General features: G+C 35.0%; 3 protein-coding genes across 3 annotated transcripts; all 3 read left to right on the forward strand.

Moving 5' to 3' along the window:
- Positions 1–39: 39 nt before the first annotated feature.
- LOC114729463 (OTU domain-containing protein 5-A-like) lies at positions 40–6,005 on the forward strand. Its single transcript, XM_028916464.1, is given in 10 exon segments — positions 40–133; positions 136–177; positions 180–322; positions 1,382–1,543; positions 2,028–2,105; positions 4,464–4,542; positions 4,631–4,776; positions 5,052–5,117; positions 5,196–5,370; positions 5,512–6,005. Coding segments are annotated over 10 exon segments (1,194 nt in total). The 3' UTR covers positions 5,721–6,005.
- A 1,363-nt stretch (positions 6,006–7,368) lies between these two features.
- Positions 7,369–7,923, forward strand: LOC114729424 (prostatic spermine-binding protein-like). The gene is made up of 2 exons (XM_028916428.1): positions 7,369–7,677; positions 7,783–7,923. The coding sequence occupies exons 1-2, from the start codon at positions 7,369–7,371 to the stop codon at positions 7,921–7,923; spliced, it is 450 nt and encodes a 149-aa protein (XP_028772261.1).
- A 3,718-nt stretch (positions 7,924–11,641) lies between these two features.
- On the forward strand, positions 11,642–14,009 carry LOC114729435 (probable WRKY transcription factor 31). Its single transcript, XM_028916437.1, has 5 exons — positions 11,642–11,767; positions 11,869–11,970; positions 12,104–12,613; positions 12,749–12,862; positions 13,434–14,009. Exons 1-5 carry the CDS (start codon positions 11,642–11,644, stop codon positions 14,007–14,009), a joined length of 1,428 nt encoding a protein of 475 aa, XP_028772270.1.
- Positions 14,010–19,555: the final 5,546 nt, after the last annotated feature.

Raw genomic sequence — 19,555 nt, forward strand, 5'->3', positions numbered from 1 at the left:
TCAGAAAGACTTGCAACAGGAAGCGAGGGTTCAAGCGGAATGATTCTTTGCGCAGTGCTAACAGTACTCCCAAATCCGCCACCTCCTCCTGTTCCTCCTCCAAAACCGTCAGCCCCGAACTTGAATTCAAAGAAAATGTGTCATCAAATTCAAATGCTGTCCAAATAGGACCATCTCGAAAGCATCTGCGTGGCCTGTTGTTTCAGCCAGGACTTCACCTGGTGGTCTCGACCCACTTCCCCCGAAGTCTCTTAATGAGAATGAGGGCTACAATAGCGCTGACGAACAATTCCATGCTTTTCCGTCCTCTTATGATGATTTAGTAAGTTAACAGTTAACCAAATCTTATTTAGTTACAAATCTTGTGCATCGGCTTTATAAATTCTCTTTGATGATATTTTGATTTTAGATGAATAGGTGATTTAGATAACTTACTTGATTTTGTGACAAATCTTATGTTGAAACTTGAAGCCTCTATGCTGGTTTTGTGGTAAAGGCTTGCCCTGGTATATTACGTATTTTCTATTTGGGGCTTGTTTCTTTCCTTGTTTCTTAATTGGGTTTCCCCTTGAATTCCGTTCCTCATCCACTGTTTCCAAATAGGATATGTTCGTGTATTGGAATTCCAAAATCAATAAACCAGTTTTGTTCTCAGCTTCTGCTACGTACACTCAACTTGTGCTTGCTATGCAAGCAGCCAGCTATTGGCATAGAAAAAGGAAGTTGGATGACTTAAGGAAATCATGCAAGGCAATTTGGGATGGCCTCTAACATAGATGAGATATTCTAGAATAGAAAGGGAATCATTGGTGTTTTTTGTTGAGCTGTCCTTAGTTTTTTGGGTCTCTTATGTCATATTTTTATATTATTTTTTGTGTGTGTATTAAATTTTTGATTGTTGTATTGTTGTTTTCTAGTATCAGAGTGAATGGTTGAGACCGAAATATAGGGAATGAATATGGTGTGGGAATATAATTGAGAGAATATGAGGAGAATAGGAAATTGATTTGGTTTGGGTTGACTTTGTATTTTGCATACAGGAGGTAAAAAGGAAGATGGGGAGTGGGATATTTAATGCTGATAATTTAAAAATAAACTATTTAATCTATAATAATTAAATTGGCACTAGACAGAAAAAAACGAAAGTCTCTTGCCTCCCTCTGCTGTGTAACAAAGGAACATCCCCTTATTTTCCTTCCACATTATACACAATCACACATTCTGTATCTCCCTAACTGTGAGTTATACACACACCATGTGCCTTGGCAAAGTGTAAATCAGGCACCACTGGTTTTTGCTGCTTCGATATTACAATTTATTGCTTGACAGTCTTTCCCATGATATTCATCCTTTATTGATGAGGTATTGATATATAATGTAGGAGAGAGAGCGGCAATTTGAAATTGATATCAGAAGGGCAAAAGGTTATGAAGTAAAAAGAATGCTGGAGGATGGAAACTGTCTTTTTCGTGCAGTTGCAGACCAGGTTTATGGGGACTCTGATTTATATGATCGGGTCCGACAGATGTGCATAGACTATATGGTACTGTGACGTTCTAGTTATTTTGTTTCTAAATCTTCATCTTCTATCTGTGGCTCACATTATTATATCTGAAAATCTGCCTTGTTGATTGCATATCCATTTGATGACATCCTCCTTCGTGCCTATGATTTTTGTGGCCTTTGACATTGTAATTTGGATTTTTGACGTTTAGTTTTATGCTATTGTTGAACGGGAGTGGCAATGGGCTATTACGTTGTTTGAGAGAATTTTTAAAGATTCCTCTTACCTTCCTCCATTTTGTCATGCATCTATGCAGATATTGTAATTTGATTGAAAAATATGATATTTCTACTATATGACTCATTGGATGCTTCATTGGCAAAGTGGTTCTGCTCTATAACATGTAGCTTTTTTCCGCAGTGCATGAATATCACTTCCTGGATATTTATTTTCTTGCCTTTATCCATTGATAGAAGTTTTATTGAGCTTTAGAACAATTGTTTTTTTTCTTAATTATCTCCAGGAGCGAGAAAGAGACCACTTTTCTCAATTTATTACTGAAGGCTTCACATCTTATTGTAAGAGGAAGAGAAGAGATAAGGTATGCCGAAGTATAGTTTGAGATGCTATTGATTCTAATTTTGTGGTTTTATCTCTAATTATTGGGTTATCTGATTATATGCGTTTATATAAATTGCTTTCTGCCCCTCCTTTTTTTTTTTTCCCCACTTATCTTTTTAGATGTTGAGCATCTTAGGAGACATGCTGGCCAAGTTATTCTTCCTATTAATATCGATTTCAAATTGACTATTACCATTTTGCAAGATGGAAAACTTGACCTTCAAAGCTGTATGTGGGATATAACCGGGAAAAAAATAGCATTGGAGGTTTTTCTTTTGGTTTGCTGGGAGGAGTGTGTGTGGGGAAGTGAATTTTGAAGGAACATATTAAAGCATGCATTTGGGCGAGGGTGCATAAATGATAATTAGTGCTTGATTTGTGTTGTCTCTGCCTTTTTTTGGCATGGGTGGTGGAGTTTTAAACAGTTTATTGACAACTCTCTTGTTGCTTTATAAAGAGCCATTTCCCATTTATTATGTAGTTGAACACTTTTTTCAATTCTAGTCATTTTAATTTTTTTCCTTGAAATTATGCATGCTGATTAAGAGTAAAGCATAGCCTCCTGTTGGGTGAGTATACAGAGTAACAGAGACAGTCATCCGAATGGATGTTGGCTGGACATGATTGCTAATTCTGGGGGTGTGCTGCATACCTCAATAAGGGGCTGTATAATAAAATCCTTGTGTAGCAACTGCGATCTTGCCTGTCTTGTGCATGACGAATGTGACTTTGCTTGTGCCCATTGTGTGCGACATTGAAACAAGAGAATGACATGTGCTGGGTGTGGCTAAAGATGACTGGAACACACTCAGTTTTGCTTGATATGGCCAGAAGATCGCTGATCTTGCTAAAATGGTGGGATGCATGTTTGCTGTGTGTTTTTCCATTTATAAAATTTTTAAATGAACACATATTTGGAGTAAGAAGATGTATTATGTATTATCTTTGGTTCTAATTATAAGAGCTAGTTGACTAATTTGAAGAGATTAAGGAAAGAAGTTAAGTTAGTTATTTGTAATAAATGGGTGTTGTCTTTCCTAAAATATCCTTGCTAATCAAGTGTATTGGTTAGAACAACCATTATTAAAAGGACTACTTTGGAAAAAAAATGCATAAATATGAGAGACAAATGGATTAGGGTCTTATATTTAGGACTAAAATAAAAGTCAAACAAGGTCATATATTAAAGACCGGAGGTAATATATAATATGAGATTGATAGTTGGAGTAAAATTTGAGTCTATTTAATGATTTGGTTGGAGAGGGTGGATGTTGTAATAATTAATCGGAAAATAAATTTCAATTGAAGAAATATTTAAAAAATGACATAAGTTTGTTTAAATGTATTATGAAAGGACAAACTAAAAAAAAAAAAAAAAAAGAAGCCACCTTAGGTCAATTCTACGGCAACTGGAGAAGGGAAGAGATTGGGTTTGGATAACTAGCAAACTATTTTGTAGTATGATATTGGAAAAATATTTATGTAACTAAATATAAATAGAAGTTAACAGACTATAACAGCCTGCATCAATTTTTCCTCTCCCCTTCCTTCTCTTCCTTCTTTGACACGTGCCATCATTGCATCCACACCAAAATTGAACATCTTCCCCAGCTGTGCCCTGACATCCACATTACAATTGCTGTCATTCCTCCTTTCTTCAACCTCAATCCCTCTCTCAGCAGCAAACACAGATCCAGTGCAAGAAAAAAAAACAGAAACACATATCCAGTGAAAAAAATAAAAAAGAAATTGTTGCTGCCTGGGGAAGGGTGAACCATGTCAGAACGATCTAGATGCAATCATTACAGATGGTTTCTCCTTTCATCTAGATGAGAGTTGTGGAGATTGGTCGATGCAAGGAATGAGATGGATGACCTGACAATGCGAGGAAGGATATGGATGATGATGTGATATCTTGATATTTTGGTAAATGTGCCATCTCATTTTTCAAAGGAATGATGATTCCTTAATTTATGGTAACAGGCATTTGTTAGTGTGACAATGACTGCAACCAAATGCACAAAGTGATGTAATGCCATATTCCCCCCATTCCCTAGGGCCCATTTCCAGGAACCAAACGCTTCCTAAGTAAGCATTTACTTACTGAATTTTATCATTCTATTCATTCATGAGTTAAAATATGAATACATGGCACAATTCGAGGGACAGTGGTCACCACTTTTCAGTGTTATAGAACAGGAGCCCTAGAAATAAGATCAATTCACATATTTGGTTATGTGACGAAGACATTGCAATCCTTTTAATGTTATCTATCAAATGCACGTGGTCCTCTGGGGGGGGTGGAGCCTTTCTAATGTGTATTTTTTGTGCTTGGCAGGTCTATGGAAACAATGTTGAGATTCAGTCCATGTGTGAGATGTATAATCGTCCCATTCATATATACTATTATACTATAGGTACTAATTCATATTAGAGGGAGTGATTTTAATGAATGTTTGTCATTATTAGTTACGCGCTCTTTGTTAACATCAATTATTGACGCAGAACCCATCAACATCTTTCATGGAAATTATGACACTGACACACCACCCATACGACTGAGTTATCATCATGGGAATCATTACAATTCCCTTATTGACCCACGACGCTTGACAATTGGTGCAGGACTGGGGTTTAGCTGCCTTCGTGGGGTGTGTATCTTACCTATCATTCTGTTTCTTGCAGTGCCTCCCTTTTGTATTCTTTCTATTGTGCTCTGTTCTGATAAAAAATGTTGGTAATTGATGTTTATATACCAATAGAAACAATTGGTAGGCACATAAACCTCGCCAAGGTTCAGGAAGCTCGTGGAAGTGACCCTATAACTCGTGAAAATGACTCTTCATCATATATATATATATCATTTGGTCAACTAATGGCTGATGTTCTTTTTTTGTTCTCTGGCTTTTTTGGCATTATAATGCAGACAAACGTTGACAAAGATCAAGTCAAGGCTGCAATCAAAGCTCAGCAAGACCAACAGATTGATAATGCAAGTATCTTGAAATGGGGTGCGAATTAAATGTTGTTGAGTTTAGTGTTGACAGCATTTTCTTGTTTCTCTGAACAGGCACTTTTAGCAGAGGGACGGTTTTACTCCGATCTTGAGTTTACAGAAAAGGAGATTGAGCACATGGTGATAGAAGCTTCTCGGGCTGAATATCTTGCTGATGTTACATTTAAGCAGCAGCTTGCTCATAGAGAATCCTCAACTTCAAATGCCGAACCATCATCTTCTGGAGCAAGTGAGTTTCTTCATCACCTTCATGCATATACAAACACAAATTTTTAAGACTGAAGGAGACCGAAATGTGGTAAAAAGTTCAGGCTCGTTTACATTTTGGCATGAGACCCATTGAATGAGTAGATAAATCAATGTATGGCAGGATCATCAGGTGGAGATGGCAAGACGGCGATGGGGAAAGAGCGAGATTCAAATCTGAGCAATAGCATGCAGATGGTGCTATCCATGGGATTCAGCTACCTGCAGGCGATAGAGGCCTATAGCATATTTGGGGATGATGTGGAATCTATGGTTTGTTACCTCTTGGAAACCAGCAGCAGCAGCAGACGGAAAGGCAAGGCCACCGAATGAACTCTGAACTTACTGGGAGGCGACATGCAATGTAGTCAACTGTGGTCAATTTATGGAGACAAAACTTGGAACTTAAAATATTCAACTATCGTCCTAGTCCATTAATTAAATAATAATCTTGTACTAGGCTTTTTTGAATTTAATATCCGGCATATGCATGAGGTCCAAAAAAGGAAATGATCAGTTACCACAACTCAGTTAACTAATTTTATATGACTGCTTGCTATGCTACTGTAAGAATTGGGTAAAATAAATATTTCCTAAATCTGTTTAGAAGTTTATGTATGTCTGACTATCTTTTGCTTTTATCTTCAGAGGTTTTATCTTTGCTCCTAAATTTGCTGGTTTTGTGAATATCTGTTTTAAAGTACTACTTTAGATTTGGATGGTTAACTCTGGTGTTCGTCTAATAAAATATTTCAGTTTAATCCTACGTGTATTTATTGACTTAAAACAATTCAATTTAATCATCCCAGTTTCCTCAACTTCCTAATCAAGTTAATGAGATGCATTGTGTTGGTCAAATTCGAAAGTATATCAACCTTGTAGGCTTATTCATTTTTTCCGTACGCCTCTCTTTTCAGCCCTTGTCAGCTTTCACTTGCTTGGCACTTTTCTCGACAGGATCTTGCGAATTTTTGTTTCCAATTTTTTTGCTCGCGAATAAGAATAATGCTATTCTTCTCAGTACTACTTAATTATAAAAGTCAGTTAGTTAATTTAAAAAGATTAAAAAAATAAGTTAAGTTAGTTATTTATTTATAATAAATATGTGTTATTTTTTTTAAAATATCCTTACTAATCAAGTGTATTGGTTAGAACTATAATTATTAGAAGGACTATCTTTAAAAAAAAAACATAAATATGAGAGACAAAGTAGATTGAGATCTTATATTTAAGATCAAAATTAAAGTCAAATAAGATCATATATTAAAGACTGGAGGTAGTACATACATTGAAAAAATAATCCTATTATTTCTCAAGCTTTTGCTTGCCCTTTCATTGTTAAAAAACAGAAAGAAAAAAGAAAAATCCTATTGTTAGAATTTTTATATCATATGTAAATTAAAAAGTATATTGAATTTTCAAATCTAAAAACTTAAAGCAATATAAATCAGACGAAGTACTTCTTAAAAATGTTTTATATGGAAAAAGGGACTGGTGTTTTCTTCAAATTTTAACCAACGTCAAAACACGGGGAGATGATTATATTCTTGAAATTTTTATATAATTGTTTATATGTGTTTTCTCTATTTTCCACGTAGGACTGAATATTGGTTTCTTTTAATAGGAGAGAGCATAAATTTGGTCGTAAACTCGGAGTCCTTGAGAGTTTCTACTAACTAACTAAATTTTTTTAATTTTATTTTAACCATTTAAAATCCCCTCCCGCCCCACCCATGGGAGAGGGACCATCAGGCATACTCCATTACTCCAATTTTGACGTACAGCTCTTTGTTTCCACGGGCAATTAAGTCCATGGGCATTTTGGCCATTGAGCGACCCAAGCATGCAAAGCGAATGTTCTCACTCTTGGTTAATTTAACAGAATATTAACAGCTTTCTGGCGCAGAGTCTATCGAGGAAGCCCAAAGAAGTGAGCGCAGAAGAGTGTGCAGTGCCTGGCTTGAGATCTTCCGTAGCCGCAATGAAGATGACAAGAATGATGCGAGTCTTTCTTGAAGAGCATGTGGAGGAAGATGAGGTGGTTTTGAATCTGTATGAAGTGGAAGAAGCCGAGGATGACGACGACGCTGGCGGTGAAGGAGACGATGAGGAGGAGCAGCAGGAGGAGGAAGGAGATGATGGTGACAATGTTGAAGCTCCTGAAGGCGAAGGGGATAATGATGAGGACGACGATGAGGAAGAAGATGCTGGCGAGCACGATGGTGGTGTCGACGATTCCGATGGCAACAATGACGGTTCCGGTGACGAGGAGGGGGGAGCTGCAGACGATGTCAGTTTGCATAAGATTTTTCCTGTGCATCGTTTTTCCTTTTTCTCTTTTTAGTTTCTTTATTTCAATTCTTGGTTCATGCTTCAATTTTTTTTTTTTAAACAGATCCTCGACGTCCGTGCTGAAATTCCTGATGAGGATGAGGAAGGATCTAGTGATTTGACTGGTGAAGACATCAAAGATGAAACTGAGGGTGGAGCCAAAAGAAAGAGGTCAGATGATTCAGACGATGGAGAAGATGATTAGAGTCCCTCTAAACAATGGAAGCCCTAGCTACTTCAAATAGATTCTGTTGCTCATTGCCATTACACGGCGGTATTTTGAACCATTACTATTGACTATACCCAACTCATCATCTTGTGGTTTGCAATTAATGTTAGAGTATAATATCTTTTTCTTCTTTGTGAAAGTCTATCTCATTTGGTATTAACATTTACGTTGAAGTAGGGGAAGTGCTGTGAACTGTCTATAAAACATTTAGGGATAAAATTAATGGAAAAGAAGGAAAGACCATAACTGATGATATATATATATATATATATATATAAGGGAAAAATCAAGGGAACAAGGCATAATCTGTCCGGAAGAGACAAGAGTATTCATTATGTAGATTGAGGAATATGATCATGATCAGGCAGAAAAAGAATTAACATGCTGGAGAGTACTAATGTTGAGAAAGAAAAGGGAGAATTTAATAGAAGACAAACTGATTGACAGCATAACAGCACACATTTATCTACATAATATTTAATATTCTAGTTTGAGTTTAGAAGAAAATGAATATGAATTTGATTATCATCGAGCGGAGATGATTGAATTCTCTGTCTACTTAAAATGAATAATTCTCTTCATTTTGCTCATACGAAATTCTTTGAAGACAGAGATTAGGATAACATAATTTAAAAGCTCTTTTTTTTTTTTCATTATGTGCATGGCATGCCACAGGCCGTATCAAATATTCTCATTTTGGACATTTATTTTGGTTTTTGTCACATTTGAAGTGTGTAAAAGCAAAACATAATAGGGATTATGGTGGGAATCTCGCAAAGCGGTTACCAAAATCTTTGACTCCACAAAAGGTCTGGTCACACCCTATGATTTCCCTGGAAAGGATTCTGAGGAACTCTCTTTATTTCTGACACTTCAGCCTTTTTATAGTGAAGGAATTGGGAAATTATCCTGAAGTTTATATATGCGATGGCCAAGGATAATATTTATTCAAAACTGTGAGCTACTTAAATACTACTATATGTGTGTAAATTTTAGTCTGATTAACATAGTCATCAACCCCTGGCATTGATTTAAACGTTTTTAAGAACCAAACCCCCCATGTATATGGCAATTTCTTAACAACTTTTCTTTTGATATAATTCATATTGAAAATAGTTTTTATGGTGTTTGGTTTATTTTTATATTGATTTCTTGGGAATTAGTGGTTTTATGCAGATTATTTAAGCCTGTGAAGGCGTATATTTTTAGTGTAAATTTGACTGCTTTATTTGGATTTGCCAAATAGAATATAAAGATTGAAGACGGGAAAAAAAAAAAAAGGTAACAGTTACTTAGAACCCTGACCTCATGTACGAAACCTTTGGTTTGGAAAATTTGACGAGCAATTCGTTATTAATCAGCACTTTTTGACCACTTTCTATTTAAATAAAATACTCATCTAATTGTAAATATAAATCCCATTTTATAGTATAAACGAATCTTTCTTTTATCTTTCCTCTGGGTGTATGTTGGGCCTTCCTCGGCCTGTTTAATTAGTTAGCAGAAAGTGCGAAAGCCATCCCTCACAAGTAACTAAATACACTAATACATATAAATCACGTTTTAATTTCCTCGCGAAACATACTTTAGATCTCATGAAAAAAAAAACAAATTGTATAAAACATTTGCGGATTCCCAATAGATAATATATCTTCTTTTGCGCTTATTTCCTGCTAAGTTTGTTCAGTAGCCTTTTTCTCCCCATTTAATTCACCACAATTAAACATTAATAACCTCAATAATTAAAAAGAGAGATTAAGTCTAGTAGAAGGAACTAATTTCTCACAACATTACGAATCAATGTTCAAATTTTACTGGGAGAGATATTCACATTTAGTGATTGACGATGTCTCGAATAGGATTGCCTCCAATAAAAAAATCTCATGCGTAGCCCAAAAAAAAAAAACTTGATAATTGAAAGACGACTGTGGTTGGTGACAAATAGTGTCAAAATATGTGTGTGACTCCCTTATAAACCCTATGCATCATCAACATTCATTCATTTGAATTTAATTTCAATCATGTGAATCATCTAAAATCGAATATTAGAGAACGACAATAATTATAAGCTTCCAATATCATATTAAAACAACTTTTTTCTTGCATATGCGAAATACACATCCATGATTTAAATATAGCCACACAGCATACAGTACACTTCTACTTGTATTGGGGTGGGGGGAATCTTTTTTTTAATATGAACAATTCACCATAACGATATGCCTTGATTGGAAATAAGAGTAAAATGCAGTTAAATTGAAGCAACATTTTCTTTTATTTTCTTTTCTTTTACAGCTAATAACATGGGTATATATAAATTGTAATATATACGTGTGGATGGATGGAGATCAGAAAGATATGATATTGTTAGACTAGATCTTAGCAAATTAAAAGTAGGAGAGGAATGAGTTAATGATGAGGTGGAAGAAGAAGAGGAACGAATTAAAGGGTGTGGAGAAGAGAGAGGGTTGACTTTGGCGGTTAGTTAGTGAGACTTAAAATGCTTGGACAGATTTATTACAACCAAATAAGTAAATAACGACATTTAGTATAGATGCTATTTTTATGTGATCATCGGGTCAACCCAAATCGAATCCATACTTCTTACGTGTCCAAAGTCAAGATTACAGACTGTTTTGGGCCCCACCCCCTTCGAAATCGTTAATCATTTAGTGGACCGCGTCAATCTCCTCCTCCAAATTCATTCTTTCATTTAATTTAAGATGCACGTCTCAATCTTAATTTAACATAAATTACACAAAACTTCCTACACTTTAAATTTTATATATATATATAAATAACTCTCTTAATGTTTACAACTTAACAACAAATCACCCTACTTTTTAAATTTGTACAGACGACCCACAATTGTTAATTACATAACCCTTAAACTTTATGTTTGTATACATATATATAATCCCTACAAACTTTGTGAGATAACTCCCCTGAAAATATAACTTTTATTCCTAAACTTTGCATCAATTATTAATCTAATCTGTAAACTTTGATTTGAAACAATTTAATCTTCATAATTTCTTGGGTTGGAACGAACTATTCCTTATGGTTTTTTAACTCAAAACAATTCAATTTCTATAAATTAGAAGAGTTAAAATAAATTTAGGGACTCAATTGATAATTGAGAGAAAATTTTAGACATAAAAATTATATTTTAGCTGATTATTTTAAAGTTGAAAATTAATAGAATGTAATTTAAGACTCGGGTAGTGGATTGATTTTTGAAAGTTTGTTAGATTAAAAAATGTTTTCATTTTTTAAAAAATCTCATTCCCTTTTAAAATATTGTTTTGACCAAACTTTCAATGGAAGAATGACTAGGTATTGAAATTGAAATGGAATTTTAAAAATAAAAAAAAGGGATGAGAGAGAGATATGTGGATGGTTTGACAGTTCGACGCAAAACGCAGATGATCATCACTTGAGCGTCTTGGGAACACTTGATGAGACTTGCTCCTCCAATTTTAATGCCGAGTCTATTGCATAACTTTTCAAGACTTCACTTCTCTCTCTAGTCTACGTCGATCTGTTTCCCTTCTCTCTCTCTCTTTTCCTCTCTCTATAGAAACTTATGGCCACAGGGAGTGGACTCTCCATTGATTCAGATCCACCTTTGAGCGGCTTCTTCCTCTCCAATCCCATTGTCCTCTACTCTTTCCGTCTTTGAAGACTACCTCCCATGGACTCTTCCTTCCCTTTCCCTGCAGAGATGGACTTCTTCTCTAACAACAATCTCAAGCCTTCCTCTTCCTCTTCCAATGATGATTCCTCCACTCCTCCTCGTCCTCTTGAATTCAAAGTAAACGTGAGTTCTTCTTTCTCGCTTCATCTTCACACAAACACGCGCACACGCATATCTGTATGTTTCATATTCACTCTCTTTTTGTTTCTTGTTCTGTCATTTAGACTGCTCTCAATCTCTTGACCATTGACGGCGACCAATCCGTGGTGGATGGTGCGTTTGACGTATATTCAAATTTCGAAGAGAAACGAGCCAAGATTAGTGAGGTGAGATTCGTAGATGTAACATTGAACTGAAATGAATGACCCGTTTTTGTGTTGGGTGATTCTTGTTTTTTGTCTGGGGATTGAATCATTTACGTTGTGTCTGGGGCTGTGTCATTTACAGTTGCAGACTGAGATTGCTCTTCTTCGAGCTGAGTTAGAGAAGATCATGGAAGAGAATCATGAGCTGAAAGACACTCTGAATAAGGTTAACACCAATTACAATGCCCTGAAGATGCATGTGGACTTTATCGAGTCTCGCAAGGGCAGTGAGGACGCTGAGAAACCCGAAAACCAAGTGCCTGATGATGCGAGTCCAGAAGAAAAGAAACAAACAGATAGTAACAGAGGAACCCTAGTGCCAAGGCAATTTATAGATCTTGGATTAGCTTCGATCAATGATGGTGAGGCTAATAGTGATGAGCCTTCGCTGTCTTCCTCCAATGACAGATCAAGATCGCCATTGGAAGTGGAATGCAGGGCCAGAATTGGTTCTGATAAGAAGGAACTCACCAGAGAAACTGAAATTGAAGAAGCTGACAAGACTAATAAAAAATATAGTCCTCCCAGAAACGTTGATGATCAGCTGGAAGACATTATGAGGAAGGCAAGAGTTGCAGTCAGAGTTCGATCAGAAGCACCTATGGTGCGTCATGTAGCATTAATTGTATCTGGATTATTTTACTGTGAACTTGATACTTCTTTTATTGTGAATGTTTTTTTTTTGGGGCCAAACTTTTATTGTGAATTTGATAGGCGGATTAAATGATGTGATAATCAGATTACTGATGGATGTCAATGGAGAAAATATGGTCAGAAGATGGCCAAAGGAAATCCATGCCCTCGAGCTTATTATCGTTGCACCATGGGTTCGGGTTGTCCCGTTAAGAAACAGGTATTTATCTATCCTCATTCTTTTATCATACGTTTCATATATTATGCCATTGCAAGAGCTCCAGTCAAGTTTTTCAAAATCCAGGGAGGGATTAAAAAGTGAATTATTAATGGGCCTAAAATTTAATTAAAATAAACAAACGGGGGCAAATTTGATTTCATCATTTTTAAAAATAAAAAAATCTCATCAAATCAAAACAAAACGACGATTACTCAAAATTTTTCAATCAAATTAAAACAAGTAGATCTCTTCTTCCTATGATTGCTTGCCTCATAACTAATTATTGTTAGTGATGCTTCATGCTAATAAGAAGTTTGTTACATATTATCTCATTAAAAATTGATGGTATATAGTAGTTGTCTCGTTGACTATGCATTTTACAATTTAAGTCTTGAAATTCTCATTTTATTTGAATTTAGATTTTCTTTGTAAAAGAAGATATCACACTATTTTATTAAGATGGATTCAACAAGTATACTGAAAAACTCTAAATATAATAAATAAAGAAAAACATATATTTTTAATTACTTTTGCCGTAAAATACAATTGAATCTTGTGGACAAAATTATAGGTACAAAGGTGTGCAGAGGATCGAACAATTTTGGTAACAACATATGAAGGAAGTCATAACCACGCATTGCCTCCAGCAGCAATGGCGATGGCTCAAACAACAGCAGCGGCAGCAAGGACATTGCTTTCAGGATCAATGTCAAGCAATGATGGTCTAATGAATGCAAGCTTCTTGACAAGGACGACATTGCTACCTTGTTCTTCAAGTAACATGGCAACTCTCTCAGCCTCAGCTCCATTTCCAACCGTTACATTGGACTTAACTATTCCTCCAACACCACAATCTCCTACCCAATTTCAAATGCCTTTCTCAAATAATGCCCCTCATGATTTCACTCAAGTTTTGGCTCAAGCGCTTTGTAGCAACAAGCAAACAACTATGTCGGGGCTTCAAGTGAATAACAAAGACCCCTTACAATTGAGTGCTGCTATAGCAGCTGATCCTAACTTCACAGCAGCTTTAACAGCGGCTATTACTTCTATTATGGGTTCTACTCTGCCAAACAACGTTAATGGTGACAACAATGCCAAAGTTATAAGTAGCAATAACAGTTATTCAAATTTTTCAGGGAATTAGATACATGAATAAACACGTAGGTTGGGTTGATTTGTTTATTTATTTGTTTGGAGTTTGGCTATGAAACTTTGAGTTGAATTTTCCTATTATTATTTATCGATTTAATTGAATAGGTGATAGTTAACTAGACTACATTATTGATTTATTTATTTTCTTGGCTCAGACTAGACTGGAAAATATTGAGTTGATTATTATTTTTTGTTATTACTTTTTTTTATTTTGACATTAGATTTTTTTCTTGTTATTTGACCTTGAAGACATACAATCTTAAGCATATTTAAAGGCTCACATTTTAAGTAGATTTTTAAAAAGAGCTTTTTTTTATCTTATCAAGCCTTTGAAAGGCTCATACTTGAACCTAGAGAAAAAATTTAGACATATTTAAGCTTAGATGTGCAGGGTTTATATTTATGCTTTAGGCTCAAGCCTATTTGGTTAGTCTCCTCTAACTCCTTACACAAATAAAACGCCAGTCACACTCTAATTCTATAGTCTAAGAAAACTTGTTTTGCTTTATTGTTCTTTATTCGCTCCCAACGGCTTCCAACCATAATTACGCTTGAAAAGATAGTAAATTACTTTGGTTGTTACATTACAGGGCCTCCATTTCACTGAAATTTAAAAAAAAAAAAAAAAGAGGGTGAAGATTCTATGGGACGCCAAATTATGCTGTCCATAACGAGCTTATGATTTCATCTTTTTAAGCCAGTAGAGAAGGACGAAGTGGGGAAGAAAACCATACAAAAACTGAGAGAGCTTGCCGTGATTGCAACTAAAAATTTGACCGGGTACCGGCTAATTGTGAGTATGATGGAATGGGAACGTGCGGGTGAGAGAGGAAGACTAGGCCCCGGGGGATTGGCGCCGAACCGAAGCGGTTGTAGCAGCCCTCGTAAGAAAATTGTTATTGTCATTATCATATTAAAACAATAATAATACTACTTTCGATCTTTAATATAAAAACTTATTTGATTTTTATTTTGATCCTGAATATAAAACTTAAATCTATTTTATCTTTCATATTTATTCATTTTTCTAAGATAGTATTATAGTAATAATAGTTCGAACCAATACATTTGATTAGTAAGAATATTTTAGAAAAGACAACGTATATTTATTAGAAATAACTAATTTAATTAGTTTTCTTAATTTACTCAAATGAATTAAATAGCTCTTATATTAATAACTGAAGATAGTATAAAATTTGGGATAATTTTCAGATTTTTATTTTTATTTTAAAAATATTTTTGGCGGAAATTTGTTAAAAAATTATAGCTTTGACATATAAGTGCTGTAAATCATGAACGAAATCCACTCACGTAGCTAGGTTGTATTTTTCTTTTTAATTACGAAATATGACCAATGTGGAGAGCCACGATTAATTGGGCAATAGATTAAAGGGGCATATGATATTTCAGACCCTACATCACCCATCGATTAGCTTCTTTAAATAATGAATCAAAATCAGTTTTCCTTATTGTCCCAAAAATTTTTTAAAAAAAATAGCATAAAATTTTGCCGTACAAGATCAGGTGCAGAGCGCAGCATCCTGAGCACCGTCATGGAAATTGGCTGGAGGATGCCATGCCTGGGTAATGCGGTACAGGAAACAGAAACTGAAGGAGAAGAGGAAGAGCTTGTGCTTGAGGAAGGAGGAATAAAAATGGGAAGGGTAGTAATGAAAGAGCTAGGTCATGGGGCTGGCAACGAAAAGGGACTTTTCTTAAAATATAAAAAACCCGGCGAGACCCCAACAACGCTTAGAGATATATTGTGGCCTGAGAAAACAATCATGAAAGGGAAATATTTGATGATTTGTTCAACAATGACAATTTTTAATAAAAGAAATTTGTGGACTAACGTATGATAAAAAAAAAACTGTGAGGATTTGACTCTAATGAACGGTGAGCTTTAGGGATTTAACCTACCTAATATTTTTTTGTTTTGAAAAATACAATGCCGTTAGTATCCTAAGTATAAATTATATAATTTATAATAAGTTGTACTGTTTATAAATAATACAAATCATGTATTTTGTTGCCTACAGTAATAGATCATACGTTAGTTTTTCAAATTCCCTCTCGTGCATTAAGGACTTTGTTTAATGTAGAAGGATGAAAAAAAGGGACTTCAAAGCAATGCTATGATTCATTTGGCAAGTCGTGGTGAGAAGGTGATTTAAAAAAAAGCCATTGATATCTATTATATTTGTGAGGAGATGAAAAGCACAAGTTCGAAAAAGAGTAAGGTCAGAGAGGTGAAATCGAGAAAGAAGAGTAGATGAGGATCGGGTAATGGGAACCATTATGGTGCCACCCGAAGAGAATATCAATGAGTAAGGAGCAGGCGGTGGCAACCACCATAATGTCGCCGATAGTAGCAACGACTTTGACAATAATGACACTGCACAGTGACAGTGAGAGAACCAAATAATTGATCAGATGAATCCTGGGCCTTGCTTCTTATTTCCTCATTAAGGGGATCACTGTTTGCTGTCTGCAAAGAGATAACCCTGTTAAGGGACTGAGTTTGTAATAGAAACTTGAAATGTCTCCCAAGACTCAGGTATAATATTCAAATAACTTAATGATCAGTAATCAATCATTTTAAGAACCTCAGTAACTTGGCAACTAGACAACTAGGGAACCTAACAACTTGGCTCTAATACCACTAGGATGAGAAAAACACACAATTTGAGCCTAAGTTGCATACAGTAAAAATATTTTCTCACCGCTTAAAAGAATCTTCGAGGAAACAAAATAAGTATATGGAAGAAATTAAATAGTACAAAAAACATCAAAATTATTGACTTGGAAAACCCCTCAATGCAAGGGTAAAAACTAAGAGTTGTCCAGACTAAAAAAAAAAAAAACACAGCTTCACTATGATCAATATCTCTGAGACCAAGTAATAAATCGACAATCTAGTTGATGAAAATAACGCACTAGGTGTTGCAAAGCTAACTAAGTTTTGGCCCAATCCAACGGTTAATCAATCTATAGACACCGATTTACTGAGACTGCCCTGTGAGCATTTGATTTTTTTCTTTCTTTTCTTTTTCATTTCCTTACATATGGATGGTTACATGGGTGGGCGTTGATGCTCTCTGGGTTCCCGAGGACTATTAGTTCAGTGAACTGAGTGACATCATTGAGGAGGGGGCTGTTGCCGATAAGCATGCTTTGCAACCAACTGGGGGTGGAGGAATTGGGGATCAACCTGGAATTGGAGACGTAGAAATAGTAAGTTTAATTAATATGGGTGCTTTGGTTTATTTTATTATTGCTTTTTAACTTCTTCTTTTTTTAATATGGATGGATTAGGTTGGGATTGAGGTTTATTAGGGAGTTCATGAAGGGGAGGAGTCAAGTGACTTGAGTGGTGGGAATGTGGATGAGCAGGATGGTGGCCATGGTGCTGAGAGTGTTAAGGAACAAGACGGAGGTAAGGCTGGTGATCAAGAGCAGGACGGAAGTGCTGAGGAACATGATGGTGCTGAGGAACGGGGGGAGGCTGGCGATCATTAGTAAGACGGAGGGGCTAACGAAGGTGGGAGAGAGGGGAACAAGCAAGGTTGCAATCAACCAAAGCATGACCAGGCTTTCGGTGTGAAGAGAAAGAGAGGTGAAGCTTAAGTTTGTAGTCTGAAGGAACACGAGAATGAAGTTCGAAGGGACCATTTAGATTGTTTTTTTCTTTTTTTTAGCATCGACGCACGTTTCTGATTAGGAAAATAACATGACAAAGCGGGCCTGTTTATGACTAAAGATCTATTTAAAGGCCTAATTGCTTAAACAGGTTGGGTTTTTTTTTTTTGAAATCTACCCTGCAAGCCTTTCCTGTTTAATATATTATATATTTTAATTAATTATTTAATATATATAATACTTTAATTTATATTTTAACTTAAGACTTATTTTATTTGTATAGATATGTTGTTTCCTTTTATTCTTAGCTTATGTTCAATCTTCTTAGTTTTATAATTAATTTCTTATTAATCTGCTGCTCCTTTTTTATACATTTATATATATGTGCAAGTATGTTGGCAAAATATACGCACACATGCACCTAGATGTTCTTCTTAATGAACACATGTATGTCATACGTTGTTATTGTATGTTGATTGTTTTATTATCGTATTTTATTCTTTTGTTTTAGCACTATTGTCGTATTGTATTCTAATGGGATTTTTTTGGCATTGTGATCACATCTAACAAACTTTACAAATTATTAAAAATCAGGCTTTATTTTTATTTTTAGTCATATGCAGGTTTTTTTTTGTCCAGAGTATCCTCTTACTCGAACAGTAAGAGACTAATCTCCTAGAGTACTATCAGATGTCATAGTGGGGACCCCTCCCAGCAGTATTTTTTCCATATGTACTGCCCCAAGAATCGAATTCATGATATGATGTTTAAGATGCTCAAGTTCCTTCTACTTAGACCAACACTTTTTTTTTTTTTGCTAAAGCATAGGTATCCTTCTATTGGAGGAAATCTTATTCGAGACACTATCGAGCACTAAATGTGAGCACCTCTTCCAGTAGAGATTCGAATATTGATTCACCACGTTATGAGAGACTAACCTCTTCTGTTAGACCCAACCCCTATTAGTTGGTTGTAGGTTTTAAATATATAACATTAGAAGGATGTCAAATGTACACTTTAATAGATTCAAAGCCTACTTATAGCTTTCAAGGCCCAAATATGAGGTCTTTAAAAAATATTCAAGCTTGATGGACTTTTCAAGTATAAAGAAAAGCCTGTATACAAGCCCAAGCCTAGACTCAAACCATAGATCCCGTTACAAGCACAAGCTTAATTAGCCAAAATCTGGCCATGCTTATTTTCATCATTAAAGTAATATTTGCTATGAGGGAAATAAAGGGGATGGGAGAAAAAATTTGGACGAGCTCTATTTAAAAAATTAGAGAGGTGGGGTTTTAAATTTTTAATAAGGAGAAGAAGTAATATAAAATAATAATAAAAATTAATTAAAAGTTTTTACCCCACTTTAATTTTTTTTTTAAATTGAGCTCATTAAAATTTATCCTCATCTCTCTTTTCTTTTATTTTCCTCATACTAAGCGCATCTTAAATGCAAATAAAGTTCAATGACTCATGTTAATATACTAGTTTTTTCTTAAGTAAAGTTCATTGAAGAATTTGTTTCTTTCTTTTATTTTTTTTATGAGTGAAGAATTTGTTTTAATATACTACCTCCGGTCCTAATTATAAGACCCAGTTGACTAATTTGAGGAGATTAAAGAAGTAAGTTAAGTTAGTTATTTGTAATAAATAAGTGTTGTCATTCCTAAAATATCCTTGCTAATTAAGTGTGTTGGTTAGAACTATCATTATTAGAAGGACTATCTTAAGAAAAATGCATAAATATGAGAGACAAAATGGATTGGGGTCTTATAATTAGGACCAAACTAAAAGTCAAACAAGGTCTTATATTAAGGACCGGAGGTAGTATTGCAGTATTAAATGAATATATATATGCATATATCAATAATTTATTACTTTATATATTTCAAATAAACT

This window comes from Neltuma alba, unplaced genomic scaffold (genome assembly GCF_004799145.2).
Source record: "Neltuma alba isolate B1F8T4 unplaced genomic scaffold, ASM479914v2 tig00002482_pilon, whole genome shotgun sequence".
Taxonomy (NCBI): Eukaryota; Viridiplantae; Streptophyta; class Magnoliopsida; order Fabales; family Fabaceae; genus Neltuma; species Neltuma alba.